The 21251-nt window shown below is 49.4% G+C and overlaps 1 protein-coding gene across 1 annotated transcript in view; it reads left to right on the top strand.

Annotated features, from left to right (window-relative positions):
* Positions 1-21251, top strand: part of CACHD1 (cache domain containing 1) — a 90337-nt gene that overhangs the window by 65838 nt on the left and 3248 nt on the right. Inside the window, exons 9-26 of the mRNA XM_063406906.1 lie at positions 333-566; positions 2415-2564; positions 3071-3194; positions 3673-3790; positions 4577-4745; positions 7022-7164; positions 8168-8349; positions 9395-9505; positions 12098-12220; positions 14041-14140; positions 14227-14343; positions 15505-15665; positions 16209-16295; positions 16444-16560; positions 17147-17298; positions 18213-18374; positions 19442-19519; positions 20859-20960. Of these exons, the coding sequence (XP_063262976.1) occupies positions 333-566; positions 2415-2564; positions 3071-3194; positions 3673-3790; positions 4577-4745; positions 7022-7164; positions 8168-8349; positions 9395-9505; positions 12098-12220; positions 14041-14140; positions 14227-14343; positions 15505-15665; positions 16209-16295; positions 16444-16560; positions 17147-17298; positions 18213-18374; positions 19442-19519; positions 20859-20960 (2430 nt within the window). The remainder of the gene's footprint in view (positions 1-332; positions 567-2414; positions 2565-3070; positions 3195-3672; positions 3791-4576; positions 4746-7021; positions 7165-8167; positions 8350-9394; positions 9506-12097; positions 12221-14040; positions 14141-14226; positions 14344-15504; positions 15666-16208; positions 16296-16443; positions 16561-17146; positions 17299-18212; positions 18375-19441; positions 19520-20858; positions 20961-21251) is intronic.

The raw sequence follows: 21251 nt of genomic DNA, 5'->3' as shown, positions 1-21251 counted from the left end.
GTCCTGCCTGTGGGCCAGGCACCCTGGAGAACAAAGAGCTGTCCCGTGGATTTATGGGGCACACAGCCCTTTGTTCCAGGGCCTTTGTTTCAAGGGGGGATGTGAGCAGCATGGCAAATCTTTGCGCTGTTCAAACAGTAGGAGAGAGGCAATCTCATTAAATTTGGTGTTAGGTAATTAATTTTCCTCAAAGCAATCTTCAGGGGCTTAAATAAGAACGTGGAATTTTCAGTGCCGGGGTACAGAGCGCGGATCATTCCTTTGGAGCAGGATGCAGGAGCCTGGATGGAAATGAAGCTCATTTCTCACCTCTGGCTTGTGTTTTGTGGCAGAGGGGGTGACAGGACTGAAGGAGCTGGCCTTCCTGCGGGACCTGGCCGAGCAGAACTGGGCCAAGTACGGCGTGGCCGAGCGCAGCGGGCTGCCCGTCACCAAGGGCAGCATGATGGTCCTCAACCAGCTCAGCAACCTGGAGACCACCGTGGGCAGGTTCTACACCAACCTGCCCAACAGGATGATCGACGAGGCCGTGTTCAGCCTGCCCTTCTCCGACGAGATGGGCGACGGTGAGCGCTGCCCATGGGACACCAGGGATGGGCTCTCTGTGCTCTCGCATCCCCAGACACACTGGGATTGGCAGTTCCTCATCTTTCCTTCCTGTTAGAGCCAGGATAAACACGTGGGAGGTGCAGTTTCATGTTTGGACTTAGATGTTTATTAATTTTTAATGTTTATTAATTAACCCTTATTCATTCTTATCTACGTTACAGTCTCACGAGTTGCGAGCTCTAGCTAATAAGGTAGAAAATGGAGCTGCCTCTCTTTCAAAGGACTTTTAAGCATTAATTACCCAATTAACAAGATGACATCTATATTATTTATACTTTTAACGCAGTAATTGACCACCCAAAGTCTGCAATGCAGGCCTTTTCACCCAACGAGAAAAAAACCCCCAAAACCATGAAGGACTTAGCCACCTTAAATCCTCCACATTGCCTCACATATACACTATATGTTTTGTATATCACTATATACTAAACCCTTAAATTCTAAGTTTTTCACCCTGTGAGATCACACACTTCTATTCAAACTACACCCACAATCCCAGTGCTGTCACTCAATTTTGGAAGCCTGTTCCACAGCCTCAGGTCAAATGTAGTGCTTGCCTGAGGGTCAGTGCCTTTTGGAACAGAAATTCTCAGTTTCCAGAATTCCAATCCTACAAGATTTTGGTTTGAGGTGTGTTCCCAAGCCTTTTTGGCTGAAGAATTTTCATCTGCAGAAGGTTTAGGTGTGCAAAAAGTGGTGACAAGACATGGAGCAGACAGATTTAGTTTGGATTCTTGTGGTGAAATCTGTTCCTGTGTGTTAGTACATACACGACATCCATCATTTAATCTGTGGAGAGAAACTCTTTGTGCTGCAGGGAAATAGGTTGGAATGGCATCCACGTGTTAGAGCAGCCTTGCAAATGGCACAAGGAGAGATTGTTAATTATTGTTAATTAATTAATTATTGTCCAAGCTGGCCACTCTCACTCTCAGCCCTCCTCTGGCTTCAGCACACCTGGACTGTCCTGAGACCCAAGCTAAATTTATGGCTGTTCTGGGCAAATCCGAGTCTGAGCTTTTGCTCCTTCTTGCATTCCCTTTCTCAATGATTAAACTCTGATACTGCCCTCTCCCAAAGCCATGTTCCCTGGAAAATGTGAGAAACAAAGGACTGGGGAGGGTGCAAAGAGAGGTTTGTCTTGCATGAATTTCAGAGTGTAATTCAGGGTTTGTACATGCAAGTGAATTTTACACTGGGCTGAGGGAAGAGCTGCTGAGTTTCCAAACAGTGGTGCAGAACAAGAAGGTGCTGCAGAGTTCTCACCTCAGGAATGAGATAAATCCCAAACTGTTGGGTAATTATGGATATGATTCCCAGCACAGTGGCAATACTGGGATTTCGTTAGGCAAGGGTTTAATCCTCTGATTATGCACTGGATGAGCAACAATTCATCCCAACTGTTGCTTTACAAGGACAAATTAACTTTCTTTCTGATCCTATTTTTAATGCCCTAAATTCTGTTAAAGGAAGAAAACACTTCATTGGCTTCTCATACAAATTTATTTCTTATCTATAAGGAACCCACTTGGAGACTGACAACCCCCAAACATTAATTGTGGTGTGTGCTCTAATAAATTGATTAATACACTTCAGGTCACTATCAGAAACACAAATTAACTAATTAGGGAGAGTGGCTGACAACAGCCAGACACCAGAGAAACCCTGCTGAGCTTCCCTGGCCATATTCCAGCATGGAATAGATATAAAATTAATGGTGTAACATCTCAAAATGCACTCTTTCCTCTCAAATTAATTACCCAGTGATATTTCTGATGGTTTAATGGTGTTTCTCTCCCTCCAAGGCCTGATAATGACTGTCAGTAAACCCTGTTACTTTGGGAACCTCCTGCTGGGAATTGTTGGAGTGGATGTCAACCTTGCCTATATCTTGGAGGATGTCACCTATTACCAGGACTCCTTGGGATCCTACACCTTCCTCATTGATAATAAAGGTAATTTTGACTCAGATGATCTCCTCTAGTCCCTCTGAGCTCGTGAACCACCAGTTCTGAATTCCCACATCTCTGAGCAGTCTCTAAGTAGTGAATGATAATATGGATTAAAAGTTCAATTGCTTGTTGTTGGATAGTTTTGCCTTAATTGCTGGAGATTTTAGGTGGATTCATGACGTGAAACTTCTGTCCTGGAGTTCTGATTTGGAAACTCTTGCTGTGGGGATTTCCTACGCCTATAACATCCCGGATTTTCTGGGAAAGAGGGAAAACTGGTGTTAGTGTGTGTGTCCAGCTCTTTTCCTCTGATCCAGCTTATTTTATTGCTGGATTTTTCAAGCTGGTTTTCATTTGCACCCCCTTTGATGATGAGATTCTTTGCCCACTGCCACCTTTGCCAAAATCCTATGTAATTACTGTATATTCCTTTTTTCCCCCTGCAGTCTCGGTGCTGGGCTCAGCTCTGCAGTGCCTCCCACCTCTGGGGCTGTGTGTTTGTTTTTTAGGGTACACCCTGATGCACCCCTCCCTGACCAGGCCCTACCTGCTGTCTGAGCCTCCCCTGCACACAGACATCATCCACTACGAGAACATCCCCAAATTCGAGCTGGTGCGCCAGAACATCCTCAGGTGAGGGCTGGATGCAGCTCTGGGAGCATTTCTAGAGGAATTCTAGGAGTAGATAAGTGAAAATCCCTTTTATTGCAATATCTGGATACTTGGATGGATTTTTTTTCCCCCCATTAACAATTCTGGTTGGATTTTTCCTCCACCTTTTTTCAATTGTCATTTGTTGTGTTGGGTTTCCCAGCTGATCTGGGGAATATTCCTCCTAATCTGTCTCTTTCCTGTCAGGAAGACTTCCCACTATTTGGTCTGGGTTTTTCTTTATCCTTTGCCTAATCTGAGAATTTTTAAGCCCAAAATGTGGGGGTACACAAGTGCATTTTCAGCTCACACACGCTTTCCTTCACCAAACACAAATAACAGTTAATTCCTTCAATTCTTACGATAATTATATAAACACACAATAGCAGGATTTTGCTGAAGTCCTACCAGTTTTGCTCAGTGTTGAATAAAGTGCTGGATGTTTTATCTGCCCCTGCAGCATCCCCTTGGGCAGCCAGATCATCACAGTTCCTGTGAACTCCTCGCTGTCCTGGCACGTCAACAAGCTGAGGGAGATTGGGAAAGAAGCCTACAACGTCAGCTACGCCTGGAAAATGGTGAGGAAAACAAGTGTGGGGTGGCACAGAGGGAATTCACGGCTCTGCTGCTCTCCTTCCTTCAGTTTGGGAATATCTGATCTAATCTGAACCCAGGGGTTCAAATGGAATCCCAGGTTAGGCATAATCCAGGTGAATTCACTGATGCCACCAATAATGGGTTGCTTTGTGCCAACAAACTCAAGAAGGCACTTGTGGATCATTTCACAGTATTACATTAAATCCAACCTAAAGGATTAAGCTGAGAAATTTTAAGAGATTAAATCTGTCATTGTTTAACAGAAGTTCACACAGGGAGGTGTCTGGAGCTGATTTTTTAAGATTGTAGTGCTGCATTTAATACCAAACTCCCCTGCAGAGCAGCTGGGACACTCCAAGGTGTAATTTAGAGCCCTTAAAATACCTAAACCAGTAAAACATGTGGCACATGCAGCACACAATTAAGAGTGGAAATAAGAAAATCTTGCATTTGAGAGTTAATTTGTCTGGACTCTCCATAAGAGTAACAGCAGTGTGTGTCCAGCAACTGGAAATCTTCAGCCTCTCCTTTGTTAATGACAAAAAATATCCATGAAATAGTGTTAGAATTAGAAATTGTTCCTAATTGAGCAGCAAAATGAAAGTCTGGTTTGGTTTTCAAGAAGAAAAGGTTTCAGTATTTTCATTTTCTGTGTTAACTGTGGAAAGGTTTTGTACATTTTTGTACAACTGAGTGGCTCTGAGACAGAGAAATTGTGTTCATCCCCACATTTTGGTTCTGTTTGGTGACTGGCTGGCGTTTTGCAGGTGCAGGACACGTCCTTCATCCTGTGTGTGGTGGTGATCCAGCCAGAAATCCCCGTGAAGCAGCTGAAGAACCTCAACACCGTCCCCAGCAGCAAACTGCTGTACCACAGGCTGGACCTGCTGGGCCAGCCCAACGCCTGCCTGCACTTCAAGCAGCTGGCCACGCTGGGTGAGGGCCTCTGCCAGCCTGGCCTGGCCACCTCGGGGACACGGGGACATCCAGCTTGGCAAAAACCCCCAGGAGCCAGAACCAGCTGTGCCCACCCTGTCCCCAGCCCAGAGCCCTGAGTGCCACCTCTGGGGATTCCTTGGATTCCCTCAGGGATGGGCACTCCCAACCTCCCTGGGCAGTTGCAGTGCCTGAGCTCCCTTTCCATGGGGAAATTCCTGCTGCTGCCCACCCTGCGCCTCCCCTGGCACAGTCACACTCCTGTGTGTTTCTGTAGAGTGGCAGCACAGAACAGAGCTCTCCTCACAAAACGTGGGAATTACTCTGCCCTCGAGAAGTTTTAATTTCCAAGGTTGATTTCCTGATCAGTTTTTACCTTCTCACAGCTCTCCTTGGTCCCAGTGAACTGCTCAGGATCGCAGCAGAGCCTGAGCTGGATCCCACAGGGATCCTGAGTGAAGGGCAGGGATTGGATCCATAACTTTGGCATCCTCAGCACTGTATTTTAACCACCAGATTTACCTCTTGCAGCATGAACAAGTGGGGCTGCTCACCAGAGCAGGAGATCAATGCACTGGGAGTCCAGCAGGGTCCTGACAGGGCAGTGGGGGAGTGGAGCTGTCCCACCAAGCTTAAACCCATTCCTCTCCTGGCTCCAAAGCACCTCCCTGAGCAGTGGCAGAGTGGGATCAACTCCCAGCCAGTTGTGCTGCTCTTTTTCTTTGGATTCATGGAAGTTTTTCACTGCCAGAAGCACTGAACACCTTCAGAGTCAGAAGCTGAGCCTGCTGGGGAGAAGGAGAACCTCATTGCTCTGATGGTTTCCAGATCCTCCTCACCCACTTCAGAATTCTCAGGTTTTGATAGGCCAAAGTGCTTCTGCTCCTCCTGACTGATTTCAGACATTGCTGGGAAAAGGGAGAATCTCCATGGCAGTTCCAGTGTCTGGGAAGGATGGAGAACTCAAACCCCAGAAATACCCCAGGAACAGAGGGGTTTTACAGAAACATCCTGCACTGCAGGCTGTCATACAGAGCTACAACCTTGGGAGGTCCCTAAAATCTGTGCTGTGAGAAGTTCTGAATTAAATATTGTGCTTGTAGCAGGGTTTGAAGGTCTCATGCTGGATTAGTGGCACAGTTGTGGGGGTTTTTAGCTCTTTCTAGCTCTTTGTAGCCCTGCAGAATACCCCAATGAGATCAGACTGGAGGAGGGAGCTGGCAAACCTGTGGAAATCACTGTGCCAGTTGTTTAAAACACAGCGATTTTTTTTTCTTTAATGTGGTGCTTAATCTTGATTATCTTATATCCAGAAAGATGTAAATGCAGACTATCCCAAAAATGCAGTACTAAGCTGTCAAGTGGAAAAACTTCACGTGAAGCAAAATCAGAATATTTGCTCTGGGGAGCCGATGAAGGAGTGGAAGTTTGGAAGGGGGACTGTAGCACACGTGTGGGGATGTGTTTGAGAGGAATGTGACTAAAAGCAGAATTCTTCACATACTGCACTGCAGTTTTTCCTCTGGAGACCATTCCACACAGGGACTTTGGGTTCCGTGGGCCACATCCTCAGAAAAGGTCTTCTCAGCCCTCAGCCCTGCATCATCATAATCATTTCTCTTTTTTAAAAAGAAAAAGCTGGCTAATTTTGCAGATTTTGCATGATGAAAGTTTACTTCTTAGTTTGTTCTGAAAGTCATTGCAGACAGCTGCACTTTTATTGGGGATCTCCTCTTCTGCACTTGGGATTCTCCAGATGTTCATTCTCTGGACCTGAAAACGCTCATTTTCATTTCCCTCTGGGATGTCTAACCTAACAGGGATACTTCATTTCTTCTTTAGCCCATCATCTTTTCTTAAGGGAAAACAGCTTCTGTAATCTCACAAAAAGCAGTAATTCAGAAATTATTGAGGCTTTGGGAGTGAGGGCATTAATACCAAATGACACACGGAGATCAGAGGAGGGGCTGGTGCTGTGAGCTCTGTGTTTTGAGGCAGGAGGGGACGAGTTCATGTTCAGCCTGAGCTCAGGAGGAAACTGTGCTGGGAAGTTCTCTGGGTTGGGTGGGAAAATCAATGTTTCCTGCCCTCCCTCCCAGTCCAGAGTGTGCTGCAGGAGTTGGGCACTTTGTGTGAGGTGTGGGAGGGTGAGAGAGCAGCAGGGCCATTCCTGCCACAGGGACAGCACAGGGTGAGGGACCCTGTGGGATTGAACCCCCTCCGCAGGCACCGCGTACAGCTCACCCTGCTGAGATCCCTGGTGTTGGTGTTTGCAGAGAGCCCCACGGTGATGCTGTCTGCAGGCAGCTTCTCCTCCCCCTACGAGCACCTGAGCCAGCCCGAGACCAAGCGCATGGTGGAGCACTACACGGCCTACCTGAGCGACAACACGCGCCTCATCGCCAACCCCGGCCTCAAGGTGAGCTCCCTGCCCCTCAGAGTCCCTCAAAGTCCCATCCCAGCCCACGGCCAGGACGCCTCCCACTGCCCCAGGGTGCTGCTGGTGCCTCGGGATTGCAGCTTTTTTATTCTCCATCTGTAATCCTGCAGTGCTGTGGTGTGGAGCTAAACCCCGTACAGAATGTGAGCTGCTGCTTTCCCCTTTTGGGCAGGCACAATTCCTCTCCAAGCTTGGGAGTCAAGGGCACCTCACTGCCTCAGGCCCCAGGAGATGTGAGTTGTGGGGAGCAAACTTGGGGTGAATGAGTTCATTACCTGAAGCTGTAATTGGGAGATTAACCCCAAAATGCAAATGGACCAAACTTACAAAAGTGTGAAAACCTGTGACCTGTTGTGCATTTTGGGTGTAGCCCCTTGGGGGGGCTTTGTCTGCCCAAAATGTCCCTGAAGGCCCTTCAATAAATATATATATATCTGCTTTTTATTCTCTTAATTTTGTCTGGCCTCTGTATTTAGGTGAGCCCCAAAAAGGCATCACTCCAGCCTGGCCTTGGACACTTCCAGGGATCCAGGGACAGCCACAGCTTCTCTGGACAACCTCATCCTCCCAGCCAGGAATTCCTTCCCAGCATCTGATCTAAGAGTGGAGAGAGGAGAGCAGCAGAACTCTGTTGAAACAAACACTAGAAAAGTTAAAACCACATTAAATTTTTAGCAGAAACACCTTTGTGTTCCTAGGCATACAAATGAAAAATCTCTATTTTCTGTGCAAGCAGCACTTTATTTATATTTACTCCAAGTTAAAAAAAAAACAAAAAAAACCCAAACAACAATCCCATAACCCAAAGGCCACAGAGATAACACCAACAATATTTCATCCCAATAATCTGCTTGGAATGTGTGAGAAGCCTTGAACCAAGTAATTGAGCCGAGATGATCCCCGGTGGCTCTGGGGGAAGCTTTTATTATCTTTGCCATGCAAGTCCTGCGGGAGCCCTGCCAGCTCTGCCTTTGTCTTGCAGTTCTCTGTCAGGAATGAGGTGATGGCAACGAGTCACGGCACGGATGAATGGATGACCCAGATGGAGATCAGCGGCCTCAACAGTTACATTGTCCGGCGTTACATAGCAACCCCCAATGGGGTGCTCCGCATCTACCCCGGCTCCCTCATGGACAAAGCGTTTGATCCCACCAGGAGACAATGGTCAGTTCTTAGGGTCCCTTCAGCACAGCTTTGAATCATCTCTCAGGGCAAGGAGGGAAATGTTCCGAGTTGGTTTCGGTTTTAGAGTTGATTTTGTTTTTTAGAGTTGATTTTGTAGACTGTGGGTTGTTCTTTTTAAATTTAAAAAATGTTTTCGTCGTGGGGAAAAAGCTTAGCTTAAATGCAGTTTGAACTTACTTTTGTAAGTTCAAACATTTAGTGGTTCTAATTTCAGGCCTTTTTATTTTGTGGGGTGTTTGGTGTTTCGTAGCCCAGCTTTGGCAGATGGGGACATAAATACTCAGCAAATGAGCATCCCCTTCAGGGATTAGCTAATTCAGGAGTATTTGAGCTCCTTGGGCCCTTTCTGGTCGTTCACATTTGAGCCTTTTTGTTTGTTTACTGTGGCTTTCCTCACTGCTTTCAAGGAGGGGTTCATTATGCAGCAGCAGCTGATGAGGGCAGAGAGCTGGGTTAAGCTGCTCAGGGATTGGTGCTCTGCATAGGGAGAAGCAGAGTGATCACTTTTTCTGACAGAAGAGTGTTTCCAAAAGTTTATCAACTTCCCTGTGACAGTTTTATCAACTATCCTGTGACTGCAGCTTATTTTACTCTGATGGAAGCTTTAGGATATTATAATTTATAATCACAGTCTGATATTTCTGCATTTTCTTGCCTCAGTTCTGTCTTTTCTCCCCAGTTTGCAATGCAATCATTTTGCCAAGGTTTGCTTTGAGTTTGAGACTCTGCTGGCACCAAGACCTGCATTGTTCTGGGGGAGAATGTTTGAAATCACATTAAATGTGTTTTGTGCAGAAGTAAATTGAGCTTTTTTTAATGCAGCTGGATGTACTGAGAGACCTTTTTTTGAGCCAGTCTGGATTAGTTTGGAGTCCCAGTTGTGTTTAGCTGCTTGTTTGATATTAAAACCCAATAATTTGGTGCCTGTTCACAGCTTTCAGAATTCAGTGTTTGTTATTTTGGGAAAGTCTTGCAGTTACAGACTTTGGCATTAACTGTGAGCATTTCTTTGGGCTCCCCTCAGGTACCTGCATGCAGTGGCCAACCCAGGACTGATCACCTTCACCGGGCCCTACCTGGACGTGGGAGGGGCTGGATATGTGGTGACCATCAGCCACACTGTGCATTCCTCCAGGTGAGGGGCTCTGGGGCAGGCAGGAGGACTCGGAATTCTCAGAGCTGGGTGACCCTGTGTGCCCCAGAACTGAAAACCAAAGCTGGTGGTGCAATGTCATCTGACCTTGTGGAAATGGGGCACTGAAACACTGGGAGAAGCCCATTTTATAGGAATGTGTGAATTCTGGTAATAACAGCACGTTAAAAAAAGGCTGGATGGGTGGGGAAGTGCTCCTGGATGAACACGGGGTGGGATGTGCAGGGAATTGGGAGGAGGAGAGGGATTGCTCTCCTGGGGCAGTTTGGGAAGTGTTCCCTCTGTGCTGGAAGTGAAATCCTTCTCCACCAGGACTGCCAAGCTCCACATTCCCTGAAGTTCCTCCACTTGTGGGGTTTTGAGGAGCAGGGAGGTGTCTGGAAGGGAACTGGAAGCTGATCCTGGGGCAGAGAGGCCAGGCCACAGAGGGGGTTAAGGACAGAGCTGTCCTTGCTCCAGGAACTGGGGAACTCCTCTCCTGGGCTGCTTAAATCCAGCACCTCTGGGCTTCCAGGAGGGGAAAGATCTTGAGGCAAAGGCCGTGAATCTCCAAGAGCCCTTCCAGGATTGCTGGGAACAGATTGGAGTGGGAGCAGCAGGGCCAGGGGTTGGACTTGGCTGATCCCTGTGGGTCCCTTCCAGCTTGGGATATTCCATGAAATGACTTTTTCCTGGAGGACCAGACCGTTGCTGTTCCAGCTCCCTCCTGGCCAGGCCCCAGCCTGAGGCCAGGATTTGGGATGAAGGACAATTAAAGGAGCCCAGTTTATAAAACACAGACCAAACTTTGCTGTCCCAAATTCCCAAAACAGCAGTCACCTGTCCTGGTTTTTACATGGAGTCTCCTCCAAACTCCCTTCCCACCAGTACAAAGGGAACTTCCAGTACTGGGAAAGAGGGATCCCAAAGCCAGCAGGGAGCAGCTCCTCCTCTCTTCCCAGAGGTTCCCCTGCTCTGTGTGGGCTTTCCCACCACTGGCAGGAGCATTTGCAGCCCCAGCCCCTCCGTGGTGCTTCTCACAGAGGAGTTTACTCTGGTGGGGAAACGAGCACTTGTGTAAGGAGAGAAGTGCAATTAATCAAAATTCTGATTTTTATCTAGCAAGGGATGGTTTACTCAGCTCTAAGAACTGAAAGCTCCTGTGGGTTATTAGAGCATGATTAAAGAACAGTTAAACAAAGTTTGGCAGATGTGAGTGTGATTCCTGGGTAAATATGACCTCTGAAGCTCACAGTCACATGTGCTTGTAATCCCCAAAGAGGCCCGAGCTCAGAATCCAGAGGGGTGGGGAGGAATCCGTGGAGTTAACAGGAATTCTGGCATTGGGGACTGCTGGGAGGGTTTAAACACCCACATCAGGGCAGCCAGAGCTGACACCTCTCACTCCCAGTTTATGTGTGTCTTATTTCTCTTTATGGAGGCTGGGAAGAGAAGATTTATGCCTGATGTGGTTTAATGCAGTTGGCATCAGCAAAGCAGGAGGATTTAATGCTTAAAAATGAAGCTCAAATATTTACAACATTCTAATAGTTTTATGTCTGTTAGGACAGAGCAGAACTTCAGAGCTTGATGCCTTGTCCCACATGAAATGTGTCTGTGCTGCTTCACTGCCATCCCCCCGTTCCTCCTCCAGGAAATGTGAACAATAAATTAAATGCAGGTTTTAAAAATCTGTATTTATCTGTGTACAGATGAGATTTGACTACATCTCCACTGCATCTCTTTCAAAAGCAAACAAACCTCAGCCCAGTAAACAGAGCTGGGTTTCCATGGAGCAGGGCTGGCCAGAGCTCTGTTGGTGCAGTCCAGCTGGGCCTTGCAGCATCTTTTGTTTTTCTTTTCCTACACGTTTTTAGTCCTGTCTTCAGAGATTAAATAATGGAGAAAAGTGAATTTTGAAGAGCAGCAAGTCAGAGGTGTGAGGTCCACATGAGTGCAAATCTGACACCCTTGAGCTGTGATCCTTTTGTGTCCTGCAGGGGTGAGAGGGAACTGGTGTGGCACTGGTGTGCTACTGGGAGCAAACTGGGAGCAAACTGGGACAACTGGGGTGTTAGGAATGGAAGAAGGAAAAAATGCAGCCTCAGGCTGCTGCACACCACCACATCACAGGATCCTTTTCATAACTCACCCTAAGAAATGTTATTTTCTCCTGATTTTCTGCCTGCCATTCACAATCACTCCCACACTGCAGAGTTTTAGGGATTTAGCTCAAAGTCTGGCACCTTCATGTTCACTCCTGCTGCTGGGGGCTGAGCAGAGGAGGGGTGCAGGTACCTCCTTCCAGCTGGGGGATTGGAAAACACAGGGGCTGCATCCCCTGCTGGTTTGTGTGGATGGGGGATTTGTAATCCTGATTTCTGTTGCTCAGGATTAAATGTCTGTAGGTGGTGGGGAGTGTAGGGTGGGAGCCACTCCTGGGCTGTCTCCTGTGCTGGCTGTACAAGGGGCAGACTGAAATAGGGATAATAATAATAATTATTATCATATAATTATTTATGAATTATTATCCCCGCCCCCAATAATATTATTTTTTGTTATTTATAATATTTATAATTTTCCCCCTGCCTGCAGTGCTCAGATGTCCTCAGGACACTCCGTGGCTGTGATGGGCATCGACTTCACCCTCAGATATTTCTACAAAGTTCTCATGGACCTGCTGCCAGTTTGTAACCAAGATGGAGGGAACAAAATCAGGTAAGAGCTGCTCCTGCCAGGCACAGAATAAATTAAATATTGGTTTTCCTTAACCAGATGAGCCAGAGGTCGTTTCCAACTTCATTTCTCCAAGGATTCTGTTACTTCCAGTGTGTGTTCTCTGATTTCCAGTAGAACTTGTGCTTGTCCTTCTCAGAAAGATTATGTGGATGTTTTTGTTCCTCCAGATTAAACTTGCCATCAGCTAAATAAACAATCTGCAGGATTACAACAGCAGAAGATAACAGATTTGATTGGATTTTTTTTTGGTTATATCTAGACTTCTTTGAAATCCTGGGTAAAAAACCCATTCCTTATTAAATGAACACACTTCCCAGCTCTTCTGTTTGTGGTAATTTTACCTCTTTAGTTCCTGAGAGCGTGTAAGAATGCTACAGGATCTCAGTTATTTTAACTCCAATTATTCAAGTACGCTTTGGGGATGTTTTTCTCAGAAATCCATAGCACAGCCTAGGCAGAAGAAGTCTGATTTCATCTGGGGTATCCAGTTTCAGTCAGACCCCTGGGTATCTGAATTGTTCCTTTTTTTGAAAAACCCTGTGGGGGTGGGATAAACCCTGCTTTGGATCTGCAGTAACTTGATAACGTGGTTTGGGCATTGCTGTTGGTTCCTTGTTTGTTTTGAAACCCTAAATTTGGGAAGGGAAGTGGTTTTCTGTCATCCTCCCAGTTCTTCTCTGGTTTGGGTATTTTTCTATATATTTAATGGCACATAAAAAAAAACAAATCAGGATTTCTGGTTTGGCATTGCTCCCTCCCAGTAAAAAGCTGCTGCTGATCAGGAGGGTCAGATGCTTTATTCTGTTTCTGCATTCCCAACGAGGAATTTTGAGGATATTTTTCAGTGCTGAACCATTCTGATGTAGGAATTGCATCCAGTGTTTCCAGTCTCCATATAAATACAGGTGCTTGGGGTTTTTTAGTGAATCTCTCCTAAGGATTTTCTGTCAGGAAAAAGAGCAAACACCACATCCCTGCATGTATTTCTGATGGAAACCCCCCCAAAATCCAATTTTTCCTGCCTCCTTTGTACCCTAAAGAGCACAGAGGCTTCCCCTGCTCCCTGCTCACCCCGACACATCCCATGGGAATCCATTGAGGGCTGCTCCAGCCCCGGGTCCAGCCGGATTCCCGCCGTGCCAGGGCTGTGGCTCAGCCCTGCTGAGCTTTCGGGAACATCCAGGGGGTTTAACCTCCCCTGTCCCCTCCGTGGCCACCGAGTCCCGTCCCTGCCGTGCCGGGCTCCTGCGCCTGCCCCGGCGCTGCCGTCTGTGGCCATGGAAACGGGAGAGGGAAAAAAGGGATGGACTGAATTCCCTGGATTCTGGATTGGGACACAGATCCAGCGTGGGAAGAGCTGGAAAGGGACAGGGCAGCTTGGGAGGGCTGGGAGTGGAACACGAGTGATTTATCCCCCGCTAAAATCAAATGCTGAAGGGGGAGGGCTTTAAAGGAGAGTGTGAAATCTCTTTTAATTAGTCACATAGTAAATTAATAAACCATTAAAGCTTTCCGAGTTCATTAGGCTCTGTTGATTTCTGGCTCTTCCCCAATCAGACAATGCACTGATGGCTTTTCCTTTGTGGTTTTAATCAGCTCTGTTTCCAGCTCATTGATGGCCCCACATCTCTGGAGCAGTAACAGATGGAAAAGCTTCGGGGAAATACCCAACACGTTCTTTAAGGACATCTTGCAGGGAATTTGTTTCTAAATGGAAACCTTTAGAAGCCCTTTAGGACCATGTTTTCTTGAGGCCTGAGGAGGTCTAACAGGAGGCTCTCGCTGTGTTTTGGGGGCAGGTGCTTCATCATGGAGGACAGGGGGTACCTGGTGGCACACCCAACCCTCATCGACCCCAAGGGCCACGCGCCGGTGGAGCAGCAGCACATCACACACAAGGTCTGCTCTTCCCCCCTTGTTCACCTCTCCCATTCCTGAGCTGCTCTTTGGTTCCAAAGGCATCAAACGCTGCCTTCCCCCCTTAGGAGCCTCTGGTAGCAAACGACATCCTGAACCACCCCAACTTTGTCAAGAAGAACCTCTGCAACAGCTTCAGCGACAGGACCGTGCAGCGATTCTATAAATTCAACACCAGCTTAGTGGTGAGCCTGCTTCTCGATCTGATTTTGCTTTTCAGTGTGCTTGGGTTGGGTTTCTTGTGGTGGAAACACCAGTCCCTGCCAGGCTCAGCAGCCGGGGCTGGCAGCCAGCCTTCCGTGGGGATTGGCCTCTGTTCCCCTTCTCCAGACACAACCCAGGCTGCACAAACAGAGTCCCCTGACATGCAGGGTGGTGGATGGGAGCCCTGGCCAAGTGTGGCTGCTGTCTGAGGGTTTCACCAGCCTCAGGGAAAGAAGGGCAGTTTGCTGTCGCTGGGTGAGGATTTTCCAGCTGCAGTTGGGATGTGCTGCTCTGGATCTGACCCCTGGCCCCAGCTCTGACCAGAGTCACATCCTCCTGTGAGGTCTCAATAACTTACCTGGAGGTGTCCAAATAAATCCATTTACTGAGCCTTCCCAGGCTGTCATTTGGGAGACTGAAATCTCTGGGCTCCTGCACATCCTGTGCTCTCCATGGATCCTGTGTGAGCTTCCTCTTGTGAGGAGTCTAAACCAGGGGCTGTCACCCCTCACAGAGCCACAGAGCCACCCTGGCCAGGTCCCTCCACAGTGATTCCAAAGCTGTTACACTGTGGGAGAAGATTTGAAAATATTTGCAAGTCATGTCAGAATACATTGATTTATGTCAGCTTGGCTTCAACATTTTCCCCACACTGGAAATTCCAAGTGGGGAGCGTGTTTTGGGAAGGAAAATTGTGTAGGACAGAGCAGAAACTTGTAAAAAGGAATCAGGAAGGAGTCTGCAGGAGCTGGGCAGTGCTGTGGTGGCTTTTTTTAAGGGTCAGGACGTTTCCAGCACGTGGTGGTGGCTCCCAGAGCTCCTGGGGAGGTCACTGAGGGCTGGCAAGCAGTGACATGTCACCTCTGCTGCCACGTCCCATTTTCACAAGCCAAGCCAATTCCTTTCTATCTCCAGCAAAGTCTTTTCACCCAGAAGTATCTGGGAAGCAAAAGTCTCCCACCTTTTATTCAGCCTCTGTTTTGTGAGGGTGACACTCTCACAAGAACTCATGAGGGGAGCCACCACCCCTGAGAGCCGTGGTGGCATTCATGCCCCACAGCTCTGTAGGATCCTTGGGATGGGAAGAGTCTTCAGCTCCCTAAAACAACATTTTCCACCACTGACACCTTGTTTTCACCCAGGGTGACCTGACCAACCTGGTGCATGGCAGCCACTGCTCCAAGTACAGGCTGACCAGGATCCCGGGCACCAACGCCTTCGTGGGCATCGTCAACGAGACGTGCGACTCGCTGGCCTTCTGCGCCTGCAGCATGGTGGACAGGCTGTGCCTCAACTGCCACAGGTGCCAGCTGCTCTCAGGGGTGTAAGAACACTCAGTTCAGCACTTAGGCCTGTGCACAATCAGGGAAAGAAGAGTTGCTCTGCCTGTGCTCCCTGTGAGAGGTGCAGGGGCTTGGGGTGTCTCTGCCAGGTTGTCAGAGAGTTAAACCCAGGGGAGTTGGGGTGGATAGTGCTGAAAGACACTGAGAGATGGAGTGGCTCAAGAGCAGTTACCTGTGAGTGAGCCCTTTCCTCTGGCATAGAAATTCCCCTGATTTTACATGGACTGGGGGTTTCCATCGAGGGGATCCAGGAGGTCTTGCCCACACCGTCCTGAGGTGACTGTGGCACTGCCGGAAGGATCCTTACATCCCATTCTGCTTTTGGAATTCCAGGGGGGTCACCCTCAGTCCTGGTGCAGGACAGAGCAATCCCTGTTCCTGGGGGAAGGAGCAGAGTCACTGCAGAGCCTTTCCCATGGGAACTGCAGCTCCAGAGCTGCACCACCGTGGGGTTCAAACCCCAGCGGTGTCTGACGGGTTTTCCCCGTGGTTTGTGCCCTCAGGATGGAACAGAACGAGTGTGAGTGTCCCTGTGAGTGCCCACTGGAGGTGAACGAGTGCACTGGGAACCTGACCAACGCCGAGAGCAGGTGAGAGCCAGGACACTGCAGGGACAAATCCCTGTGTGTGCTGCTGGGACCCAGCAGGCAGAAGTTTTACGTGCAGTAGGTAAGGATGGTTAGAATGGACCGTGCCCTGAGTGCTCCTGTCAGACAGGGCTGCCCTGTTCCCCTGCAGGAACCCGAGCTGTGAGGTGCACCAGGAGCCCATGACGTTCACGGCCATCGATCCCGGCCTGCAGGACGCACTCCCACAGTGCATCAACACCCAGTGCAACCAGAGGACAGAGAGCGGGTAAGGCAGCTTTCCCCACCCCTCAGAACACTCTCTTGTGGAAATAATCCAGTGGAAACAGCTCTGCTGAAAGTGTTTTAAAGGAAAAAAATGGGGGAAAAAAGCACAATGCCAGAACGAGGTTCTGCTCCTGGCATTGAGGGCTCATTTTTGCTCGTTATGAGCAGTCTCCAGGGGCCTGAGCTGGGTAAAACACACCATGCTCTGACCAGACTGCCCAAATCCTTTCTTCTGTCTTCCAAAGGCTGCAGAGAAAGGCTGGAACTGCAGCCAGACTTCACCACACTGAGAAATGCCTTACTGGAGGAGTTACAAGTAGGATTCTCCTTTTGCTCAGGCTGAGTGGTGCAGGAAAATTCCAAAGCAGAGTTGGAAAAGGGATGCTGGAAATGCAGCTTCCCTGTGTAACCTCCCTTGTGGTACTTGAGCACTTCCATGGAATTTTTTCTGGCTGAACTCACGTACTTGAGGGTTTACAGACGCTTTTGGCCTCCGTGTGTGTCATGGCTCTAAACCAGAGTGAGCTTTGCTGAGGGGAGGTGTCAGACTGGCAGTGACCGTGCCTCACTTGGCTGTCCCCACGCAGGGACTGCTTTGGGGTGCTGGACTGCGAGTGGTGCATGGTGGACAGCGATGGCAAGACCCACCTGGACAAGTCGTACTGCGCCCCGCAGAAGGAATGCTTCGGGGGCATCGTGGGAGCCAAGAGCCCCTACGTGGATGACCTGGGGGCCATAGGTAACTCTGCCTTCCTGAGCAGCTGCTGCCTCGCTGGTTGTGTTCCAGAATGTTGGGTTTGTCTTCTTTTCTGTTAGAGCCGGGATTGATGCTCGAGAGATGGTGTTTTGTGTTTGGGCTCAGATGTTTGTTAATTCTTATCTGTGGTACAGTCTCACAAGCTGTGAGTTCCAGCTAACAAAGTGAAAAATGGCTCTGTCTCTAACTCTGTACAAGGTCTTTTAAGGATTAACTGTCCAATTATGAAATGACACCTAAATCGTTTTTACTTTTAACCCCATAACCAACCACCCCTGGCCCACAATGCAGATTTTCTATCCAATTACAAAACACCACCCAGACCCATGAGGAAAAAGGTGAAAAAGAAGGACTCAGCCTCTGCCATAAATTCTCCATCCTGCTTTATATCCATTACTGAATTCTAAACCCTTAAACTCTGAGTTTTGCACCCTGTGCTATCACACACTTCTGTTCAAACAACACACTCCCAATCCCAGTGCTGTCACTCAATTTTGGAAGCCTCTTCCAAGCCCTCAGGTCTTATGCAGAGTTTTATTGGGTGCCTGTGAGCACAGAAAGTCTGAAATTCTCAGTGCCCAGGGTTCCAACCCCTGAACATGCAGCAGGTTCTGCACATAACATTTGCCTCTCAGCCTAGTGCTAAATCAGCATGAAGAGTGCAGCAGGCAGCAGAGACGTGGTGAATATCCCCTTTTGGAAAATCCTGACGTGGAGCTGAGTGTAACTTCACATTCCTGTCTTTAGGATGCACCCTCTGAGTTCCTTCTCCTATTCCAAGTGACACAGTCAAGCACCCAGAAATCCCTGCAGAGCCGCTCCCTGTTGTCGGTCTCACCCCTCCTGCAGAGCACTGACGGTGTCGTTGTCCCTCTGCTTTGTCCCTTGTGCTCCAGGAGATGAGGTGATCACCCTGAACATGATCAAGAGTGCCCCGGTGGGCCCGGTGGCTGGAGGCATCATGGGCTGCATCATGGTGCTGGTGCTGGCCGTGTACGCGTACCGGCACCAGATCCACCGCCGCAGCCACCAGCACATGTCCCCGCTGGCAGCACAGGGTGAGCTCAGCTCGGGCACGGGGTGAGGGGTGGGCATGGGCAAACACCCAGCAGCACGACAAACCCAAAGGGGGAGCAGTCCCAGAGCTGCCAAACCCAAAGGAGGAGCAGTCCCAGAGCTGCCAAACCCAAAGGAGGAGCAGTCCCAGAGCTGCCAAACCCAAAGGAGGAGCAGTCCCAGAGCTGCCCCCGGTTTGTTGCGGTGTTTCCCCGGTTTGTTGCGGTGTTTGTTGCGGTGTTTCCCCGGTTTGTTGCGGTGTTTCCCCGGTTTGTTGCGGTGTTTCCCCGGTTTTGCTCGGTGCTGGAGCTGCAGGAGCCGGGCCTGGCGCAGGGGCTGTGTCTTGCTGCCCTCTCCTGGGTACAGCCAGAGCTGCTGCTGCTGCCCAGGGAGCCTGCCCACACCAAAGGGAGATAAGCTGAGCTTTGCCAGAGCTCAGACACTAATCCCAGCTTTCTGCAGCTCGGCCCAGCAGATCCATCGTGTGTTTATTTTGTGCAGCTGCTGGGAGTGACACCTTTCACCCCCTTTTGCCTTGGGTTTGGGATGTGTCTTTTTCCACGTGTGTTTCCTGGTCCTGGTCCATGGAGTGTCTGTGCATAGAGAGGTGAAACCACTGAAGTGTGAGGGGCAGGATTGTGCTGGGAGAAGGGATAGGGATACAAAGATAAAGGTCCAGAGGTGAGAACACCTCCCTGGAGGTGTCCCAGGTTAGACAGAGCGTGGAGCAGCCTGGGGCAATGGGAGGTGTCCCTGCCTGTGGCAGGGGGTGGAAAAGGTTGAGCTTTTAAGGCCCTTTCCAGCCCAAACCATTCTGGGAATTTAGGTGTGATCAGAGCTAATTACCTCTGTATTTGATCATCCCCCAGCTCTGTTGTAGATCAGTTCCTTCACAAATCCCTTTCAGGGGGAGGTGGGATTTTCCTGCTGTCCCAGCCCCATCCACACTGGAGAAGAGCACCCCCAGCTCAGAGCAGTAACACAAAGTGCTCCCACTCCTGTGACTGGGGTGAAGCTGGCACTGAGGTGATGCAGACCTTCCTCTCACAGTTGTATTTTCTGTTTGTAGAGATGTCAGTGCGCATGTCCAACCTGGAGAACGACAGGGACGAGAGGGACGATGACAGCCATGAGGACAGAGGAATCAGTAAGTACCAAAAAACCTGTGAAAAACTGTGAGATTAAATCTGCCATTTGTTTTTAACACCCTAGATTTGAGTATGTGGGAAAGCCCTGTGCTGATCAGCAGTAGAAAATGACAGAGCAATGTTTTAATTCAAATGTCCAGTGCACCTTTAGTCTCATGCTGAAAAATTACATTTTCACTTTTAAAAGATAATTCTCCATTAGGTGTGGAGGAGTTTTGCCCCTTACATCCCGTTGTTATAAGCACTTCCAGAAATAGCTCTGATCAGCTTAAAAATTCCACAAAGGGAGAAATTCTTCCCCTTTCTCAGCCTTAGAAAGCCAGAAGCCAAGTCTGGCAAGTACAGTCAAAGGTGGCAGTAAATCTTTTTTGCATTGGTTTGGGGTGCCTGCAGTTCTTTGCCATCCAGTAAAAGGGCCCTGTGCATGGTCCTGGTGTGCTGTGAGCTGAGCTGGTGCACCCAAACTCCAGGGGAGCTCTGGTGTCAGACTGGATCCCTGGCTCTGGGCCCTCACTAAAACAATACGCGAGATTTGAAGCTGTGTCAACACTCAGAGATGGAAAATAAGCACATCTGAGCTTCATGGCTTGCATCTACTGCTTCTCCACGTCCCTTTTTGTTTCCTTTGGAGTCAGCTTGCATTGTTGCCATGGGATCCTCAGCACTGGACAGCCCAGGTGAGGGAGTTAGGCTGGATCCTGACCTGTTCCATATTGGAATTTCTCATCGAGTCCGATATTTTTTAGCTCCACGAGGGTCCCGTACAATCTGAGAGTGTCCAGCACCTCACAGAAATGGCTTAAAATACTCTGCGAGGTGGCATGATTGAATATGTCTTGAAAAAGCAAAAAGGGTTTAATTAAAGAAGAAAATAACACAGAACAAAAGAACAAAGGCCACGCACAGTGTAGGGAGAGGTCCCACACACCTCCTACAACACCCCGAGAATGCCCTGAGAAGCCTCATGCTCTTCCTTAAGTACTGAAGGCTTTAGGTGGGGTTTTGGTGAACAGCCCAATAGAGAATAGCAAAATTTGGAGAACAGCTAAAGACACCTATCAGTGCTTTTATCAGTGAGCCAGTTCTGGTGAGGTGAGCACAGAAACTCCAGCATTTTCCCTTGAAAGCTCTAAGGTTAAACCAAAACCCTTTTCCTTATGTAGAAGCCATCAGTGTGGCCGTGGGGGTGCAGTGCAGCAGCTCCCGGTGTGGAGCCCAGCCCTGTGCCCGTCTGTGGCTGGCAGTGCCCGAGGCGGGGCTGCGGGGGCTGTTTGGGCTGTTTGGGCTGCCGGGGCTGCGGGGTGGTGGCAGCGGCTCTGAGGCTCTGTGTCCCCGCAGTCAGCAACACGCGGTTCATCGCGGCGGTGATCGAGCGCCACGCGCACAGCCCCGAGCGCCGGCGCCGCTACTGGGGCCGCTCCGGCACCGAGAGCGACCACGGTGAGTGCTGGGCCCCGGGCGGGGGGCTCCTGTCCCTGCAGCAGCCTGGGGGGCTCCTGTCCCTGCAGCAGCCTGGGGGGCTCCTGTCCCTGCAGCAGGCTGGGGGCTCCTGTCCCTGCAGCAGCCTGGGGGCTCCTGTCCCTGCAGCAGGCTGGGGACTCCTGTCCCTGCAGAGGCTGGGGGGCTCCTGTCCCTGCAGCAGCCTGGGGACTCCTGTCCCTGCAGAGGCTGGGGGCTCCTGTCCCTGCAGAGGCTGGGGGCTCCTGTCCCTGCAGCAGGCTGGGGGGCTCC

Source organism: Prinia subflava, chromosome 10 (assembly GCF_021018805.1).
Source record: "Prinia subflava isolate CZ2003 ecotype Zambia chromosome 10, Cam_Psub_1.2, whole genome shotgun sequence".
NCBI lineage: Eukaryota > Metazoa > Chordata > Aves > Passeriformes > Cisticolidae > Prinia > Prinia subflava.
The sequence above is the reverse complement of the archived record's forward strand: the minus strand, read 5'-3'. Positions and strand labels throughout refer to the sequence as shown.